This window comes from Pantherophis guttatus, chromosome 8 (genome assembly GCF_059756535.1).
Source record: "Pantherophis guttatus breed Tessera chromosome 8, ASM5975653v1, whole genome shotgun sequence".
Lineage (NCBI taxonomy): Eukaryota > Metazoa > Chordata > Lepidosauria > Squamata > Colubridae > Pantherophis > Pantherophis guttatus.
The window spans coordinates 67,099,422-67,121,155 of record NC_142070.1 but is presented as its reverse complement, the minus strand read 5'-3'; the positions used below and the strand labels follow the sequence as shown (position 1 = coordinate 67,121,155).

The following is a 21,734-nucleotide window of genomic DNA, read 5'->3' as shown; positions in this document are numbered from 1 at the left end:
TTGGCGTCATTGTGGAAACAATCAATGCAAATGTGAACTTCGTGTTCAGCTGGGGTAAATAAAAGCAAATTCTACACTTGGAATCATTAGTAAGAAAACTGAAAATGGAACTGCCAATATAAGAATGGCTTATTTAGAAATTTAGCAAGACCACTATTTGGCTGTAGGGTGACCACAAATGCTGGACTAGATAAACCTAAGGCCAAAACCAGCATGATATTCTATTTCCTGTTTGGTTTTTATGTTTTGTTTATTTAAATAGGAGAATTTTGTGGAAGGGAATTATAAGAGGCCATACTTGACCCCTGGTGTTATGAATTAGAGATTGTGGGATGAAAATATACATTTGCCAACCAGTCACCGACTTTACTCCTTGCCAACTCCACTCCCAAACTCCCTAACCCCTGGCCCAAGGTGAACCACATTCAAACAAATCACCCTTAAGCCTTTGTACCTTTGTACCTATAATGACACATACGTTGAAATTGACAAAGTACATCTCCTGTTCATAAATTTGTAAAATCAGGCAAATTTAATCATGACTAACTAAAGTTTCCTAAGACACGGAAATCTTTTAGCCACACAAAGGCAACTCCCCAACACCAGAACCGCCATACAAAATCCAACATTCTAACACAAAAGATTAGGATTAACTAATCCTACTTCACATTTCGTCCCCAGCAGGGGTGGGTTCTAAATTTTTTTACTACCGGTTCTGTGGGCGTGGCTTATTTTGTGGTGTGGCTTGGAGGTCATGTGACTAGGTGGGCATGGCTAGCTGGTCAGAGTCATTTCTGGAAGGTCCTCGCACTTACGACCCGACTCATTTGTTTGCTTTTAACACTGATCAGCTGTAGGGGCCCTTTGAAGCCTCGCGGCAAGAGTTTAAACAGTTTTTTTCCCTCTAGTCATCAGCTGGGACTCAGGAGGCAGCAATAGATTGGGGGTGAGACCAAATAAAAGGTAAGAATAATGTGGGTGGGGGAGTGGGGGGGCCGGGGGGGAGAACCGGTTCAGTGACGTCATATCATCACCGCTACCGGCTCGGCTGAACCGGACCGAACCAGGAGAAACCCACCACTGGTCCCCAGTCAGCAAACACATCTACAGGCATGTCCGAAAGACTCACCACGAAGAAAAATTATTGTATAAATATTGCTGTCTCTGTTGTTCAAACTGTGGCCAACTTCGACAGCTATACTGCATGTAAGGCTGTTGAATAAAATCATCCTCCACCTCAAGCAAGTTGCCCAGTATGTTCATTTGTGACAAGGCTCATTAACAGGCCCAATAATTTTCTTCTAACGAAGTTAGTCAAATAAATCCATATCCCACTCAAAAAGCTAAGTAAAACCTCTCCATAAGTGAGATGCCTAGGAATGCTATATCTAATTTTGATAATATAAAAAGTTTGTGTTTGTATGTGCTGACTTTTTTTTTCTGAATTGAACTAAAGTGATTTTAGAAATGTTTTAAAGAGGAAATCAATACTTATAAATAATGAAGTAATCTGGAATGTGTTGATCACACTGAGGAGTAGAGAGCAAATAGAAGATAATTAGTCAAATAAACTGTTGACAAAAAATGTAACAAAAGAGATTTGAAAGCTTTCCATGCCATATCAACTGCATAAGAAAAATGCCATAATCAAATACCTCAGATGAACTTTGAGAAATTTTTGAAATGAAAATGGAAGCTGCTCCTGTTGGGAGCATTTATTACCCTATACTTTAAGCGTTCCAAATATTTTACGCATTCTACACACAGAGCTCTGTTTTTATTAAAGCTGCTGCTCAGAAATGTCTTGAGCTTAAAATGTAAATGACAAATTCTAAACTCAGCGGGGAAAAAAATGATAGGATTATGTAGTAGGTAGAGAAAGCATCAATGTAAAATGGAACAGCTGTAAAAAGAGCACATCCTTCTCTCTGGGGATCAGTAGAAAACAAATTGATAATAAAACTACCAATATCCACAATGCATCTACATACATCTATATGGGAATATTGGTAACATTCTTGTTACCAATTCTCTTCTACATGCAGAGTTGAAAAATATGTAGTAAATGTCTCAAAAAACAAAAACAAAAACCCAGGTCAAGCATATGACCACTATTGTGCATTAAACTCTGGATAATTTGGGATAGGCCAGTGGCTCTCATAATGGCCATGAATTTCCAAGATGCCTCAGATCCCATGTCTAGGGAACTCCAGTTGAAGTCCCTCCAGATTATAAACCTGGGGAGCTCCACTGTCAACTGGGTGACAGAAACTCAGCCAGGGGAGTTGCTGTATAGCAGGGAGGCTGTTATGATAGCAACAGTCTCTACTGATCCCTCCTAGTGTCCAGCTAAACAAATAAGTTTTGCATCTAGTGATCTGAGAAGCACGGCCCCAGCACGTATCTCAAATGATGTCACTCCGTCTCACCCAGGGGTGAAATCCAGCAGGTTCTAACAGGTTCTGCAGAACCGGTAGCAGAAATTTTGAGTAATTCCGAGAATTGGCAAATGCCACATCTGGCTGTCCCCAGAGTGGGGTGGGAATGGAGATTTTGTAATATCCTTCCTCTGGAGTGGAATGGGGATCAGTGGTGGGTTTCAAAAAAATTTACTACCGGTTCTGTGGGTGTGGCTTGGTGGGCGTGGCAGGGGAAGGATACTGTAAAATTTCCATTCCCTCCCCAATCCAGGGAAGGATACTGTAAAATCTCCATTCCCTCCCGAATCCAGGGGAAGATTACTGCAAAATCCCCATTTCCTCCTGATCAGCTGGGATTTAGGAGGCAGAGAATAGATAGGGGCAGGTCTAGTCAGAATTTTTACTACCGGTTCTCCGAACTACTCAAAATTTCTGCTACCAGTTCTCCAGAACTGGTCAGAACCTGCTGAAACCCACCTCTGGTGGGGTGGAGATTTTGCAGTATCCTTCCGCTACCACACACACCAAGCCATGTCCACAGAACCAGTAGGGAAAAATTTTGGATTTCACCCCTGCTCTCACCTCTACGCTGGGGTCTAGGATGGTGTCCATCCAGAACCCTTGATAAGCTCATCTCAGAAAGTGGGGAATTTTCCCCGTTGTGAATTCCCATCAATATTTTTAATAAATAACAGTGACTTAAAAGGGGTTTATGTAGCAAAATATTGCAGTAAAAATACTTATTCTCCATACCTACCTTTATGTTATTCCAAACAATTCCAATTACTACCCTTTTTGTTCAGATGAGAGTAAATGAATTAAAGATTAAAGATCAGTGGATGTATTTGTGAAATTTATCTCATGGATAAAAGTTTCAGTTAAAATTGCTCTTAGTTTTTAACCAGTCAAAAGGTATTGGATAGCTACTTTCTCCTGGCTTTCACAGAGTTACAAATGCAATAGAAAGAAACTCGAGTCACCTGCAAAGTTGCATTTTTTTTTCTTCATTTAAAAACCACTTAGTTGATGAAAGTAACCATGTGTATTTCATGGACATTTGGCTGTACATGTATTTATTTGCCAACTGAAAATGATGAAATAGTCTGTATTTCATAAACATTCATGTCTTTGCAAATCTGGTATTCATCAAAATGCCACAAGCCTCTTCAGTGTTTACATAGAAAATATTTCCATATGCTTTTCGTGGCACTGAATGGACTGGATTATATGCATATCTCTATTTAAGGGGATCCAAATTCTGCCTTGAAGTAACAGGCAAGAAAGTCTTGTTCCTTCAGGCCTTGTAGTTGTACGATAATTCTGGTAAATGTGAAATATCGGCACCAAAAGCAATCTCAGACAAACGTCTGTTCTGTACTGATATAAAGAAATGCAGCATGAGCAACCAACTACCTTTCTAATTAGGAATGACTTTGAACTCCCTATGATTCAAGGGCTACCAATTTAAGTAAAACTCATTTCAGATTTAGTCTTTTAGCCCAGGCTATGCAAAAGTATCTGTCAAAGGTAGAACAAACTCAATCGCTTGGGAATTGTTCTTCACTCTGTTACATAGATTAAAGAACTAAAGCTTTAGTAGTGAACCAAGTGGGAAATCCAAGTTCCAATCCCTCCATTCTTTGCTAATATTTGAATAACCATGGGAACATAAATTTTGCAAGAAGTTTTTTCATATAAAATAACTTGCTAGGCTTAAATTCTATTTGTTGTTTTGCTTCTCATTAATATTAATTTTCTTGTATCTTCTAAGACTTGAAATCAATGGAGACCATATTTATTTGTGAAAAATATGATTATTTGTGAGTTCAAACTTTTTACATTAGTCAAAAGGAACATACTACTGAGATAACGGACACATTATGTGAAGATGGAAGGCTTGGAAAAAACTTATGTTTGACAATTGACAAGAAATGAGAATGGAATACAGCAAGTAGCATTTTCCCTACTTCTTAACTACTGGTAGGAATTGTATAAGACTCAAGGGATAATGCTTTTAAATACAAAATATTTTTTATTTAGTAACACATGCTTTTGGAGGGGCTGGCCAAGTGTCAACCTGGAGGTCAAAGAAACAATGCTCCTATTTCCTGCCTGTCTTATTAGTCCCATTTAGATGGTAATATGAATCACGGCAATTATTTCAAAATGTGATTAGCCAATTTTGCTTAATTTGTTGTTCTTCTAGTTGCCAATGGGCTCTAGTAAAGGTCATAGGGTGTTTCAGACTATATAAAGCAGCAGACATGAACAATTTTAAGTTGGGTTCAGAATTTTATGGATGACAACTATCTTATCTTATCTTGACAGACTGGATTCTTGAAGTTACAGATTTTACTGTTTATCTTTTAGCAGTTTATAAATTAAGCAATATTTATTATAATAAAAGCTTTAAAGATCCTAGGTAAGGTCAATATGCAGCATGACCCTTTGCATATTCATATTCACACTGGCAATAAGGTTGACAAAGCAGACTTACATAGCCTCCTTTATTGCATTAGCAGCTGCATTTTAGCAGCTTTATTTAGGTGACTTGCTCCACTTATGAAAGGGAAGTGTGAAAAGATGTTTTCTCAGTACTTTGGTGATAAAATTATTAAAATTCACCCAGGTCTGGATTCTGCATGGGTGAGATCAGAGAAGGTAGGGGAAGGAAACATCTTGCATGGTAATCTGAGATTAACCTGAGACTGAAGTTAGAACTTCATCAGTTCTATGAAAATGAACACAGTGTCCATCAGTAGAAGCACCATCATCTGCAGGCCCAATACCTGCCCCAGCTATGTTTTCAGGAGTCAAGGAACCTGGGCTTTGATCTAGGAGGTTGTCAATGTCTCTCAAGGGGAGGGGATGATACAAGTTGCCTTGAAAGAGTTGCTGTGTGGGTCCCTCCTGAACATTTTCCCTCCTGAAAATGCCCTGTCTAGATCCAGCTGTTCTAAACAACTATTTCCTGGATTCCAACCATATGGTTTTGGTGAAGTTGAGAAATTTTTTGAAGGTCAGGTGCTTGCCAAGTGACCCTGGACAGCTTACTAGATGGTTAAAACAATCAAAAGAAAATGGCTAAAAGTATGGAATTGCATGACTTCTGATTCTTGTATGTTTTTTTTTAAATAGATACTAAATTTATTATGGTATTCTCTGGATTGCCTGTGTTCATAGGGAGTAGGGTACATTGATCAAAGCAGTTCCATTCCTTTCTGTGTGACAATTGTAATGGATAGCAGAGGGCAGGAGAGATTGATCTGACAGTTGTATCCTTGTAGGATAAGTGTCAGGCCTGCCTCTGTTCAAAACTTAAGAAAGAAAACCCTCAACTCCATTGAATTAAATAAGAAGTACTTTTACTAATTTTGAAATGATAGCAGTGAAAGCAAGGCAAGATCCGATTTAAAATGCACAAAAATTATACATTGAAAGTCATCCCAAATCCTTCCTCCCAAGGCCCAGCACTGAGAGTCCAATTAACATCTAGTATCATGTTATGGGAAAGCTCTTCTTCAGGTATTTCTCGCATCTGGAGTCTCAGGATGGTTGGCCTTGACGGAGTTTAAACAACTCCACTCAGCAGTGACATAATTCATGAGTGCAAACCTTCCTTTCAGTTCTCATGAGACTTACACCCCAGCACGCTTCCCCATCCCAAATGCTCATGGCCCCCTCCCCGTTTCTATGGCAGCCGATAGCAAGCACGCTGCATAAACACATGCTGGAGATTCAGCTGACAGTAAGTTGTCTTCTTATCCATAAATCCTTTAGGAGAAGGTCATGTGACAGTTCAGAATAAGATGTCATCAGTGTGCTGATGATCTACAATAGCTCTAACTCAGGTCAAACTGGAGATGTAGTAGAAGTCTAGAGCTGCTATTTAGAAGCTGAAAGGGGCTCAATGGGAAAGAAAAAACATTTAAAAGCTGGAGCAGCTGTTTGCTCAAAAAAGCTGGAGCAACTATTTGCTCAAAAAACTTCTGAATGTTTTGGTTGTAATCCTGGATCAGATGGTACATCCCCTAAAGGAGAAAGTGTCTGATTTTGTTGTTCCTTTTGATTTATGGCTACAGTTAGATAAGTAGGTGGAGGTCATGATTAGAAAGGTTTTTGCTCAATCTCAGCTGCTATACCAGATATAGTGGATTCTGGTTGATGAGGGCAGGAAATAATGTTTTTTAGTGTAGGAAGTTAGCACTCACCCCTCTCCTATAAGAATGAAATATTTTAGGAAATATTAAAAGGGCAGAATATTATATTTCCCTGGATGAGAAATGGAGAAACATGTTTTAAAGACAATGCAGCTCCCTGTCCCTTCCACCTTTGTCAATGGGCGATAAAGGCCAGAACTCATTCCCCCCACCTTTGTCAATGGATCATCATCTGTAACACAATAGGACCCATCTAGCAACAGAAACTCACCACATGGCAAGGCTCAAGCAAGTTTGGGAGACAGCCTACAAAGTTAGCTAGGATCCCCATCCCCTGGGAGTCTCATAACCAATCAGGATACATTTCTTATACAGGAACAAGAAACTCTGAGGTGGGGCACAATAGAGGGCATATAACTAAGGCACTCCCAGCATCTTGCCCCCACCCCCTTTTTTTCTACTCAGGAACTCAAGCCATGTGATTCTGCTCAGGAACTCAAGGCATGTTCTCCTGTTCAGTAACTCAAGCCATCTGATTCCTGTCCACCATTAAACCATCTTTCCAAGCAGTCTCCATGTTTCCAGTGTCTTTTTCCCCACTTGGAACTGAACCCAGATGGACATTTCTTCCAACATTAGTTCCTGTAAATTAGATTGTTTTTGGAAATGTGAATAGCATGCATTCTGAAACCTTTTGGAGCATGGTTTAAAAAAGAACTTTTCCATCAAGCTTTTAACAAGGCAGACATGAGGCCATCTTGTATTTTTCTATAATGTGATTTATTTATATGATTTCATATAAAATTGCAAACTACTGGGAGTGGAACTGGCGATATAAAATATTGCAAACAAAAAAAATGTTAATTAAGGAATTGATGGCACTTCAAGATGAGGACTGTACATAAGATTGGGAGTAGCTTTCCCATTTTCCTTTTTCCAAGGACACTTGCTGGCTTTATTTACAATAAGTTTATATACTGTCTCAATCCAATCCATATCCCATTGGACTTTAAATGATTTACAGTATTTATTGAATTTGTAAACATAATTTTATCAATTAATTCAAGCAACATAAAACAAAATACAATAATAATAGTACAATTATATAAAATATAATCAATATATAAATGAAATAAGACAAAATCTTACTTAATTCACAAAATTGCTCTGACAAAAGCAAGTTTTTACATGCCAATTGCATTTCCTGATGGGAGGGGACACTATCATTGTCTGGCTTTCTAGCAGGGGTGAAATCCAAAATTTTCCCCTACGGGTTCTGTGGGCGTGACAGGGGAAGGTATTGCAAAATCTCTATTCCCACCCCACTCTAGGGGAAGGTTACTGCAAAATCACCATTCCCACCCCACTCTGGGGCCAGCCAGAGGTGGTATTTGCTCGTTCTCCGAACTACTCAAATTTTCCGCTACCGGTTCTCCAGAACCTGTTAGAACTTGCTGGATTTCACCCCTGCTCTCTAGGTTAGATGGACAGATTCAATTGAGGATAAGCAGTCTCTTAGATAACTAAGACTCAAGTAATTAATGGCTTGAAAAGCAGCTATCAGCATCTTGAATTGCATTTAAATTCATGCTGGCAACCAGATTACCTTTTAGTAGCAATGATATAAGATGACAGTATCAAAACTTATCAGTGAATCATATGGCCTGCTGCATGATGAGTTTCTGGATGATCTTCAAAGACAGTCCTAAGAAACCTAAATGAAATATGATAGCACATCAATGAATGCCCTCAGTACATCCTGTTCCAGAGATTATAACTGATACAAAGTTTAGCACTTTTGAATTGTAAACCAAGATACATTTCCCTTACAGGATTTGTGCGTGGTCTTTCTGAGGTAATACACCCCCACTCAAAGTAAAATATAGTATTGTTAAGGAAACAAGCAGTTTCTAAATAGATATTTCATTGTTTAGCTTAATCTGAACCTTCTTCTCTCTATTCAGACTTTAATAACTTTAGTTCAGGACACGTATCACATCTCTCATTTGGCCTGGGCTGGAGATGTACAAATTAGTATCATCTACAAATTAATATCTCAGCCCTAATCCATGGATGATAATCTCACCGCTGCTTTATACATTAACAACATAGAGGAGTGGACTACAATGGAGCATCTGACAGCTTGCCTTCTCACCCCTATCTTTATTGGACCTTCCACCCTGCAGAGCTTAGTGGTTTCAGCTAATCTCATTATCAAAAGAAACAATCTGTTCATTTCATGAAACTGATGGAAACATCTCCAAGAATTAGACTACATTCAACTGAAAAGAAAGGCCAGTTATGTGTTTTGGACCAGTGATGACATGGAAAGGGTCCATAGTTATCATGGCAGTTATAAAGTCATTAGCTGTCTCTGAACTCAGAGAAGGAAGTTCAAAATTGTCCATTTTTAAGATTACACAACCATCCCTGTATGAGATTAACTATTTCTGGAATGGGTGCTACCATGCAGCTGGGACAGTACAATAGCTGCACTGTATGCTTGTCTCTCTGGTTCAGCTTCACAAATATGGCCTCATACTTGTCTGTCCCAGGACTAGAGCTTCTTGCAAGGACCACAGTTCTCACAACTGTCATGCTATCTTTTCTGTCCCAGAACTGTAGGAAATCTGACTGGAGAGAAAGAGTGATTCTCCTTTCTTTGTCCATCCATGTCTTAATGACACATGCCAGGTCCATCCCCTCAAATCTTATACGAGATTAGATTTATTACACATAGAAAGTAGTATTCAAACATATTGACCTAAGACCAGTCTGTCAAGAAATCTGATTGTCTGCTTTTGAGTAGCGACTGGGGAAGGAGGGGTGCTAATAAGTAGAGGTAATCATTCAGTTTCCAGTCTCTCTTCTCCTGGCATGGCTTCCTCCTCCCTCCCCAATCTCACAACATATGTCCCCTTCTCCATCACTATATCTGGAGCTTGAGCTTCAGCCAAGTCTTTCAAAAGAAAATATGGATTGATGCAGGAGTGGTATTCACTTACCTTCACTACCGGTTTGCAAATGTGAGCGTGCACCAGTGGTGGGTTGCTCCCGGTTCTGTCTGGTTCTTGAGAACTGGTAGTAAAAACAGCAGGAGGCTCCGCCCACCCACCCATCCTGATGTCATATTTGGTGATCTGTGCACGCTCCCATTGGGAACCACTAATAAAGGTAAGTAGAACCCACCCCTGGCATACATGCCTTCTGCGCATGCACAGAGTATCAAAAATGGACATGATGATGTCTGGGCGGGTGGGTGGAGCCTCCCGCAGCTGCTGCTACCGGTTTGCCCGAACCGGATATAATTGACTGAATACCACCACTGTTTTGATGGCTTTGGTGTTTTCCTTCATTGGAATATCTGGTTTGGGGGGGATGATTTTGGTTTTTATTTGCATAAAAAGAAAGAATAACATAAAAATATACATGGGGAGGTGGAGTGGAGTGGAGTTTTTTATTTATTTTTTATAGTTTTTTATAATTCTTCAGGAATTATGCAGTGATTCCTTGCTTCTGGTTCTTAGTACTTAGCAGCAGTAAATATGAGTATGGATCATCTTCAAACACTTTTTTGAAAGATTAGGAAGTAGAAATAGGAGCTACATGGAAATGTCCTGGGATCTAATTGAATTTAAAGTCCTTGAATTTACAGTTGAAAATAGCCCAAACCACGGCAAGACAAAATCCATTAAGATTAACTACAAGGGACTGTCAACTATGTTCAGAAAAAAAAAAAAAATAAGGGTGAAGCTGAAGAATACAGTATTTAAAACTAATGTTCAACATGGTGGAAAAAAGCTGTTGCTAGAATTCATGCAGATAATATTTTGCAGGCAGAAACATAATAAATATAGTATTTCTTGGATGTGGATTATTTATGAGTGTTATTTTCAGGAAAAATATTTTTAATGTGTCTATAAGCAGCTCAAATATCTATCAAAAGTTCTGAACTTTTTTTAGATAACATCAACAGAACCACTGCTTTTTCCTACGCAATTCCTAGCAGCCTATGGCAAATCAAATTATCTATCCAGCAAGGAACTGTTGAAAAATTTCTATCAATTTTAATTCTGAAATTTCTGCTTTTTTTGTGTGTCTGCTTTTTTTTTTTCTTTGTCATAGATGCCATAATGTTATATTCTATTCTACTAAAATAAACTTTGATGAACTGGGTTCTTAATAAATAAAATCTTCTTAATCCAGTCTTCTCCACCCTGGGAAAATAAGTATCTGGTTTGAAGGAATCAATTTTAGGTTTGACCTAGCCCAATCTATTACAAGGGTGTCCGATTTTCTATTACTGCAGCAGTCCCCAACCTTTATGGCTTGGTGGCCTAGGGGGGAGAGGGAACCGGTTCTGAATGGGCCACAGCCTGGGGACCCTTAAATTATTGCATTTCATGTCTATGAATATTTCCCTTCTTGAATTTCTAGAAGAAAGCAACACTCTCAAATTCCTATGTGTTGTTATATTAGTCTTAAAAAAACAAATAGGATGTTGTGGAAAAAAAAATACATTAATAGATTATAGGGTGCCCCAAGACTTAATCTTCTCCCAATCCTGTTGAACATCCAAATAAATGTTAGGGAAGATCACCCACTGGTTTGGGATGAAGAAACAGGGATATGTTTATAATACCCATTCATATACCTCCATCATGGGCCAAAACAATGTTGAAGTAGTCATAACCTAGTGTCTGGAGTCAATCAGCTCCTGAGAAGAGAAACATGCTTGGACTCAATCCAAGAGCAGCCGTTAATTCAGAACCCTACCATTTTCAATGAAATACCAATTTTGAATCTTAATGGAATTATACCTCACTTAGAGAGAGTGGTGGTGGAGTAAAGTGGGAGGAAGAGAGAAAGGATAAGGCTGCATTGTTCCTGCTCATAGAAGTTATGGGAAAGATGGTCTTTCTGAACTCTGGCTGTTGTGCCATTAGTGACTTACCTGGAAATGGATATACTAAGGCAGGAGTGTCAAACTAATGTCGTCACAGCAGCGTCACGTGATGTATCGGGACTTTTTCCCTCTTGGCTAAACTGGGCATGGGTGTGGCCAGCTCGTGACGCATCCGGTCCGCGGGCCAGGAGTTTCACAGCCCTGTACTAAGATCTTTGTTATCATGCAAAGGATTATTGTAATTTGCTTAACAGAGATTTGTCGTTCTCTCTCCAATTTTAGATCAATTGGCAGCATGTCCCATAGGAGGTGGGTATCCTGCAGGGCTCAAGTCCCCAACATCTATTGGACCAATGGAACCACTGTATCAGTGGTGAGTTGCTCCCAGTTCTGTCCAGTTCTTTAGAACTGGTAGTAAAAGCAGAGGGAGGCTCTGTCCACCTGCCCAGACATCATAATTGATGATCTGTGCATGTGCAGAAGTGTGCATGCGCTCCCATTGCAAACCGGTAGTAAAGGTAAGTAGAACACACCCCTGCATTGTGTCTATATCTCCTCACAACAGTCCTGCTGGCAACCTGGCCTGCTTCTCAGCCCATGTGTCAGCACAGCTGTCCTTCAAGGTGAGAACAGATACTTTCTAGATCATGTGGTATTAATTTCTTTGATGGAACAAGATATATTTAGGATTGTGGTGTCAATAACAGCTCCTATGTCAGTTTTTTTTAGAAAGACAGAATATGTGTGTTAATTGTTTTAGAAAATGAGAGATAAAAATACTACTTTTCTAGCCAAAGTATGTATTTTATTTATGTTCAGCTTAGTAAAAAGAAGAAAGCACCAACATTTTAAAGGAACTTATAAAATCTGTCAATTGTGTTAACCAGAGACTGTGTCAGTGAAAATAATCAATAGCCACTCACAGGGGTGGTATTCACCTTCGCTACTGGTTCGCAAATATGAGCGCTCGTGTTTTGCCCCAGCTATGGACCCCAAAGAATGCAGCACACACAAAGTCCGTTCAAACCTTAATTTACTGAATAAACCAGTCTTTTACAACAACGGCTGTTAATTAATTGCATTAACAGCCGCCAAGCATTCAAAGAATAATAACTGAAAGTTTACTATGGTTGGCAGAATGCCCAGAAGCAATTTGCAGGAAGCTGATAAGATAAGCAAGATAAGACACAAAGGTATGTGAATGAAGTTGTTCCCTGCAAATTGCTTCAGTCGGCGTTCCTCCTTAAATAGGCTAAGGGAGTGGCCAATTAGCCCCAAGCCTTACTCTCGAGGAGACCTCCTCCTGAGGAACCACTCCTGCCTTTTGGCAGCTTTGCACAGGACATCGTCGAAATAGGGTACCACCCCCAGAAGCCCATGGAGCAGCCGCTCCATGAGACTTTGAAAGATCCCCGCGGCGACACTAACCCCAAACTGGAGGTGGGTACACTTAAACGCGCCTTGGTGCATGACAATCGTCTGGGCCAGGGCGGTGTCATAATCCACTGGAAGCTGTTGATAAGCTTGAGCTAGGTCCAGCTTCGCAAAGATTTTCCCCTGGCCCAGAGAATGTAGCAAGTGTTGTACCATGGGCACAGGGTAATGGTTGGCCTGGAGGGCCTTATTTAGTGTGCCCTTATAGTCTACGCAGATCCTAATCGAGCCGTCTTGCTTGAGGGGTATTACGATAGGAGTCTCCCATTTGGAGTGCTCCTTGGGCAATTAATTTATCTAACTTCCAGTCAACCTGGGGCCGCAGGGCAAGAGGCACCCTCCGCGGTTTCAAGCATATGGGCGCCACCTGGGGGTCCAAATTAAATGAAATTGGGAGGCCAGTGTATTTACCAAGTTGGCCATCAAACACATCAGTGAATTCGCGTGTAAACTCAGCAGCGACCTCAGGGCTAGTAGTGTGAATGCCAGAAACACCAAGATGCAGGGCAGCAAACAAGCAAGCTGGGCAGGCCGTCTCTCACAACAATCAGAGGCAGGCAACCTGAAAAGGAACCATAGGTTACGTGGAACGTGCCATAGCCCAGGGTGGGAATGGGTCTCCCCTGGTAGTCCTTCAGCTTGATGTGACAGGGCTGCAAACGCTGCTGGGAGAAGGTGGGAAGCAGGGCTTTAAGTGTTGGCCAGGCGATCAATGACTTGGAGGAGCCCATGTCAACCTCCATCTTACAGGGGGCTCCCTCCACCAGGACTGTCAGATAGATCTTGCTATCGGAGAACAAGGTGGTGGCGTGGCTGATAGCGACTGCTGCAACCTCAGCATCATGAGAAATCGCGAAGCTCTCCTCCCGGTGGCCAGGCCACCGGATCTTCTGACGCTTGGGTCCCGGCTCCCCCACATCATCTGAGACTGGGAATGCCACAGGGCAGACTCTGGACAAGTGCCCTTGTTTCCCACAATGCCGACAAACGGCGGACTTGAACTTGCACTCGGCGCGGTTGTGCACCTCGCCGCAGTCCAGGCAGATGCCCTGGGAGGGCTTGACAGCAGGTGCCCACTTCTTCTTCTGAGTAGTCTTGACTTCTCCGTCCACATCCACCTCTAGGTCCAACTCTTCATAGTGGATGGACTGAGGGGCATTGGGGGAGGGCCCACCCCTGGGCTGGAAATGCTGGATCTCCGCTGAGGATTTGGCGGACATCTCAGCAGCCCTGGCCTCATCTAAGGCGATTGGGAGAGTTAGGTCGGAACGGGCCAGCAACCTCTGTTGCACCTTCAGGTTCCTCACTCCACACTGCAGCTGGTCTAGGAGCATATCTTCAAGCTCCCTAAATTCACAATGCAGTGCAGCTGTTCTCAAAGAGGCCATGTATTCATTAATTGACTCTCCTTCTCTCTGTGACCTCTGGTGAAATGCGTGTCGCCTGGCGATTTTCAAGGGAGCGGGAGAATAATGGTGTTTTAGCTTCTCCAGCAAGGTCTCCCAGGGCACTGTGAACACCGGCTGAGGGCGGCCAGAGCCCTGGCTGTCCCCAAAATCTCGCGGCTGTATGAGCTGAGGAAATAGCCCCTCTTCCGGGCACTTGACAAGTCAATCAGATCGTTTGCTTGCAAGAAGCACTCAAATCTTTCGAGATAATCGTCCCAGGTCTCCGAAGCTGGTTCGAACGGGGTGAATGCCGGGAGACCAGTCGCCATTATGACTATTATTGTTAATCAAGCTCACCGCCTCAGCTCAGTCTGGGTCTTCGGCAACCGTCACCTCAGGACGATCGCACCTTCATCGCCAGGCATAAAGTCCGGTGTGCAGACAGGAACGGAGGCTTGGCTGCTCGGAACATTAACTTTATTTAAAACAACAACTCCAACAAGAAACCCGCGTAGTGGCAACAACGGAACGGCCTGTCTGACAGCTGCTTAAATAGCAAGCTATCAGCGCGAACCAATGCACGAGCAGCGATTTCCCGCTAACTTAGCTGCTCACGTCTGAACCAATCGGCGACGGCTAGCAACACGGCCCGAGCGAGCAGAGTTGTAACTGTGAGGACTCAACAGTCTTATTTTCGGGGAAACAGGGTAGAACCCGCTAAATACCACCACTGGCCACTCACTAGTGAATCATACTCCAGCATTATACTTGTATTGCATATGCAGTATGCAAAAGTGTACCATTCTCTTATTTCATTTCATTTTTGATCTTACAGTTGAAAGATCATTGAATTGAAAGTTATTGAATTTTTGATGAACAAATTGAAACATTTTGGTGTGTTAGCAGGTTTTAAGATTAATAAACAGAAAATGAAGATGTTTTGATGAAGAAATCTGGTTTTAAACTTGAGAAAAGGGTTAAATATTGGGGGGCTACCTTCATACTAATATGAAGTATATGTTGTTTCAAAATAACAATACTAAAGTATAGAATGAACTTAAAAAAGATATTGAGATGGGAGAAGTTACAATTCATTCTTGGGAAGAATTTCTATGATTAAAATGAATATTTTACCTAGAATGTTATTTCTATTCCAAATACCTGTATTGACAATTGGTTTTCCATTTAAGTAATTGCAAAACAATATTTATACATTTGTTTGGTAGGATAAGAAACTGAGAATTAAATTCTTGCAGAATTCTAAAGAAAGAGGGGGTTAAGAGTATCAAATTTGAAATTGTATTTGGCAGCTTCTTACTTAGTTTGGATAAAAGAAAATAAAAAATAGGAGGTTACTGGAATAGAAAGGACAAAATTTAAGACTGGATGGCATAACTGTTTGTGGTATGACAAAGTTAAGGTGAATATAGATTTCAAAAATCATTAGACATGCTATACAGAGAATTTGAAATAGGTATATGGTAAAATTGTCATCTAAATCCCTTTATGATTGTCACTACAAGAATCTTTTTTTAAAAGGAAAATGATAGTTAAACAAAAATGTTTAAGTTATGCTGACTTGCTGAATTTTTCCTAAGGAGAGTTTAACTTAAAAATTGAAGGTTTTACATGTCATTGGTTTTCTTATGATCAGCTAATGAAAAGTTTTAAGTTGGATAAAAAGAATTATCAATTTGAAAAAGGTAAAACTGAATTTGATGTAGAGCTCTGTAGAAATGATCATCAGATTACTGCCAACACATATAAACTTTTATTGAAAATGGAAATAGGACAGACAAGTTAAAAACTATACAATAAAATGGGAAAAATGGAATCTTAAAGAGCATTTTTATCAAATGATGTATCTTTAGTATATGATAGCAGATAAATTGTCAAAAATGGGTAAGGGAATTTCAAACTTAATTTAATCAAAAGAGAGAACATTTCTTTCAAAAAAACTTTAGTGAATATATAACAAAGGTAGAAAATATTGGGATGGAGAATGTATTTTGATGCAGAAGATTTTAAAAGTGAACGTTTAATTGAAACTAGAGGCCTTTTTTAAAATCTTAATGGACAAATAAAACATTTTATGGAACTTTATTCTTATACATGATAACTGAATGAGACTTTTATATGGTCAAAGATGGAAGGTCTTACAAATACCTACATTGGAAGAATTTGGGATAAGCTGGTGGAATTGGCCTTGATGGTAAAACTGACAATCTTGATGAAAGAAATGACTTGGACATATTTTATTTTTACTTGGAAATAGTTTTATAAGAATGGAATTACATGAAAAGTTGATTTTGGGATTTGATTATTAGCATTATATGGGATTGTTAAAATTATGTAGATATATGTTAGCTTCAGAGTAAGAGTTGAATGTATTCTTATGTCTATATCTATCTATACCAAGAAAGCTGGATGTCATTCTTTGTTACTTTTTGTTACTTTTGTCCTTTTTTCCTTTCTGCACTTATACTTTTATTCTTTTCTGAATCTTTTTCTTTGATCTTTTTTTTTTTAAAAAAACGGTCTGTTGTCTACCTACCTACGTATGCTTTCTATAAGACACTGATGGAAATATAGGCAATGACCTGTAATGGGAGATAGAAAACTTTCTAAGTTGATTGGTTAGTAGCATGAAGATCTTGCGGCAACAAAGTCTTGATTAATGAGGAATTTAATGTATGGGTTGGAAAGTCCCCATATGATTATGTCAAGAAGAAATAAATAACATTGAGGAAAATTTAGTATTATTACTTCCCTTGTGTAGTTAGTATTAATCACCGGTATAGTGAATTACCAGAAGAGATGTAGGTGATGATATTTTCTGAATGATGGCAACAGAGGAAATAAGTTAAGGCTGAGTCACATAAATGCTTACCCCAGTTCTAGTACAGGCTGCTGACTGTTTCTGGAAGGCAAGAATGCACATATTCTCTATTCCACACTCTTCTCTCCCTTTCCTTTTCCCTTTCTTTTTCTGCCTTGTGCCTTCAAGTCAATATTGATTCTTGGTGAATGCCTGGACTAGTCCCTATACCAGTGATGGTTAACCTTTTTGGTGCTGAGTGCCAACGCACGTATGTGTGCACGAATGCATGTGTGCATGTGTGAACCCCCCAAATGGAGTGCGAGCACCTCCACGCATGCGCCTTGCCTCCTGTGCCGTTTTGGCTTCCAGGTTGGCGCAGGAAGCTTTCCAGGCCCAAAACGGGGTGTGTGGGGGCCTCACGCGGTGCCCCACACCCTGTTTTGGCTTCCAGGTTGCTGCAAAAGGCTTTCCAGGCCCAAAATGGGTTTGTGGGGGGGCACATGCACAAACCCCCATAGTGCAATGCGAGCACCCCATCCACGTATGCGCAGCAGAGACCCGAAGACCACCTGGCTGGTGGGAAGCGCGTGCGTATGCACGGTGGAACTGAGCTGGGGCAACAGCTGGTGTGCCTGCAGAGAGGGCTCCGCGTGCCACCTGTGGCACGCGTGCTATAGGTTCACCATCCTGGCCCTACACTTTCTTGGTAAGATTTTCAGAAGTATTTTGCCACTGCCTTCCTAGGTCACCATATTATTACTGTCATTTTCTTTCATCAACCCATTCATCAACGGGTCTCATAGTGGCTACTCCTGGAACCAGAAGAAAAAGGTTCTATGGCAGATGTTACAGGGTCATCTTTACATATGACAGCCTTCATAGACATGATAGCCCTGGTGGCACAGCAGACTAAGGTGCTGTTAAAGTGCAATTTTAACAGGTGCCTGCAATTACTGCAAGTTCGAATCTCACCAGGCTCAAGGTTGACTCAGCCTTCCATCCTTTCGAGGTAGGTAAAATGAGGACCCGGATTGTGGGGGCAATAGCTGACTTTGTATAAAAAAGAACACCGCTGGGGGGGGAGGGGGCGAAAGCCCTACTAAGCAGATATATACAAAAGTATGAAGGCTATTGCTTAACGCATTGTAAGCCGCCCTGAGTCTCCGGAGAAGGGTGGCATATAAATCGAACCAATAAATAAATAAATAAATAAATAAATAAATAAACGCAATGTTCCATAAACGCTGATATAAACTTGCTTCAATCTGAACTTTCTCTAAATTGTCTCTCCTGAAACTTCCTCTCCCGGGCCTTCTTTTCCAAATTTTGCCATTTTCTGGGGACAAACAGCAAAAGTAAGAGCCTTGGTAGTACAGGAGTTTAAGGCACCCTGTTATTAAGCTGGTTATTAAGACCAGCTGCCTGCAATTACTGCAGGGTTTGAATCTCGCCAAGGCTCAAGGTTGACTCAGCCTTCCATCCTTTCTAAGGTAGGTGAAATGAGGACCCAGTTTGTGGGGGCAATAAGCTGACTTTGTATAAATATACAAAAGGATGAAGGCTATTGCTGAGCACATTGTAAGCCGCCCTGAGTCTTCGGAGAAGGGCGGCATATAAATCAAATTAAAAAAAAAAAAGTGTGCAAGCCCAAACTTCCTCTCTTTTCCTTATTTTCTTGGACATTGCAGCAGAGAGGATTCGATCAGGGAGCTTAGAGGCAGAGCCCCAAACGCCTCGGTTCACCTCCCAGGACTGTGCAGTCACTATAAAGAGAAAGCAGCCACCTCATCCAGGCACCCTAAGCCTGAGTTTGTACAGCACACACAGGTCTAAAAATAACCAAGCGTGTGTTGTGTCATGTGAACTACAGCCTAAGGAGGAATCTAGATTGGCCATGGCAATGAGGAGCAGAGGAATGAATGAGGGAATAGCGAGGTGATAAAGATGCCACTTTCACTGGCTCCCCCATGGAAAGAAACCTCTGGTGTTTTCTTGCCAGCTGCCCCAACTTTGGAGCCCAACAGAATAAGGGGAGTAAAGAAAGAAAATTGAGGTAGGGGCCATCTCTGCCTTATTTGGCATACCCCGTTCCATGTGTGTGTCCCCCTTCCCGCCTCCTCACATCTCACACCCCCCCCCAAACCAGGAGTGGCAAAGCTCAGAGGCTAATGCCAGCCTGATAAAGGGAAGGCGATGGGATGAACCTGCGGGCTTTTCTAACACGATTTGCCTCCTGCCCTTTTCCGGCTAAAAGAGCAAGAAAAAGGCGGGGAAAGGGCTTATTCCCCTCTCAGGTTACCCCCCCCTCAACCCAGAGCCGACATTCTTTCAAAATAAAAGCGAACCCTTCTCTTTTGCCTCCCGCCGCCTCATCGCCTCATCGGAGCTGAGCTTTGGCAGCCTAACGGCCCCATATCCTCAGAGACCTCTGCCTCAGCCCCCCTCCCCACCCCCGCCACTCTCCGCAAGGGGAGACAGCCCGGGCTTTTGCCTGCCGCTCGTTTAGAGTTGCGCGCCGGGGTGGGTTGAAGTGGTGTGGGGGGGGAGGAGGAGGAGGAGGAGGAGGAGGAGGGCCTGCGAGGCGGCGGCAGCGGCGGCGGGCGGGCGGCCGGGAGAGCGCGCGCTGGGCGCAAAGGAGCTGAGTGGACGGCTGGCGGGCGGATTGCAATAGCAGCATCCTCAAGAAGAGATACCATTGGCAGCAGCGGCGGCGGCGGCGGCAGCAGCAGCTAGCTGCCTTCTCGGTCGCTGGAGTCGGTGGAATTTTCAGCAAGGTGATGGACCGCCTGGTTATCTGCCCCCCCCCCCTTTTTTTTTTAATTTTAAAGATAACTATTCTTCCCCTTCAAGGAAAAAATAAAACCCCACAACTCTTTTGTCGGAGGGAGGGAAAGCTTGCTCGCCGTCTCCCCCCCCGTTTGCTTCGCTTTCTCTAGACTAGCACCCCCCCTTTCCTTCTCCCCCCCTCAACTGGCTCGGTTGGGGAGGGCCTCTCGCGGTGCGCCTAGGTTGCTTCTTTTTTGGGGGGGCTAACCACCCCCTTTTTTTTGTTTCTCTCGCCCCCCCCCCCAGATGTTCAAGGTAGCAGCCTTCGCCTGCGTGTGGGCAGCCGCTTGGTGCAATCCAGCCGTGGCGGCGGCGGGGTCGATAGCTGCAGCGACGGCGACGGGTGCCGGAGGCAGGTCAGACAGCGGGAATTTCCTGGATGATAAGCAATGGCTTACGACCATCTCCCAATACGACAAGGAGGTCGGACAGTGGAACAAATTCCGAGACGTAAGTGTGAGCTGAGCAAGCCCCCCCTGGGGTTTCTGGGTGCTATTCGCTTTCTGCCTTTTTTTTTTTTTTTTTTGCCTTCCTGCCCCCAAGGCTGCTTACCTGCGTCCTGGCTGCAGGCGGGATTATCTTTCCGCGGGGAAGTTTTTCGGCTTTCTGTCCTTTATGAATCCAGCAGGGCTGCCCCCCCACCCCAACAACCACCCTTCGTCAATTCTGTATTGCAGCTTGAGTTTATTTTAGGACCAAAATTAGTCCTCCTATTAGGCGCCCCTTACAGCGGCCAACTTTTCCCATTGCTCCCCAATGGGGAGTTTTGGAGTATTAAAAGAAGGTTTGGAGTATTAAAATAAGGAGGGGGGCGGAAAGTGATTCTGTTTTATATTTGTTTTACATCGGAGTTGCAAAAGTGCATCGTCTCCCTCCCTCCCCCCCAACTCCCACCCCCAATCTTTCTCTAGGTAATGTATCAAGACGGCAGTCTTCTTTTTTAATGATAAATGTAAATAAAGATTATTTTTTAAAAAAGAAAAAAAGAAGGCAGGCATCGATCTTATGGCTTCATGGAATCTTTAAAAAAAAGGGGGGGGGATGAAAAGAGACAATGCTACTTTGGAGGACTTCGAATGTCCACGAATGAATAAAAAAAAACCTTGATTGATGATGATGATGTGTTAAATAGCACCGAGGAAAAGGGGGAGAGGGAGGAAAGAAGATACCCCATCCTTTTGGATGCTTGTGAAAATCGTACTGTATAATAAAAGCCATATATTGCATTTCAGAGGTCCAGGGAATGGAAACTATGCTGCAAAAAAAAAAAAAAAAAAGTGGGGGGGGATGAAAAAAAAAGAGTATTCAGCATGCTACAAAAAACAACAACAACAACAAAAAAAACCATCACCACCAAGCAAAAATAGGTTTTCAGGGTGGAAAATAAGGTGTTTTTTTCCCTTCATTAGTCTAGAAAGAGTGGATAGAAAAACATTGTAACCCCTTTTGATGGAAATGAGTTAAGCTTTTTGAGTCTGCCTGTTTGCCATGTTCTGTCATGGTATATATATAGATATATATATATAATAATTGGTAACTGACCGGTTTTCTACTGCCATAGGACTCCGTGTTTAAATGTTCGGCCTCATGGAAAAAAAGTAAGGAAAGTTGAAAGCAGCATCATGCATGCATGCATGCAACAGGGTTACAGCTGATGCAAAGCAATCACTGTGTCTTTTCTTTCCCTGTTTCTAATTTGGCCTGTTTAGAAGGGTCAAAGCCAAGAAGTTCACTCAGTGTGTAAAATGCTTCTCAATGAATGACAGAATTGAGATGGGA

At 41.9% G+C, this 21,734-nt stretch overlaps 1 protein-coding gene across 1 annotated transcript in view; it reads left to right on the top strand.

The window, feature by feature from the left end:
• Positions 1 to 19,459: 19,459 nt before the first annotated feature.
• The window catches only part of SPOCK3 (SPARC (osteonectin), cwcv and kazal like domains proteoglycan 3), a 151,706-nt gene continuing 149,431 nt past the window's right edge, over positions 19,460 to 21,734 (top strand). The window contains exons 1-2 of the mRNA XM_034411414.3: positions 19,460 to 19,903; positions 20,202 to 20,405. Of these exons, the coding sequence (XP_034267305.1) occupies positions 20,202 to 20,405 (204 nt within the window). The 5' untranslated portion in view covers positions 19,460 to 19,903. The remainder of the gene's footprint in view (positions 19,904 to 20,201; positions 20,406 to 21,734) is intronic.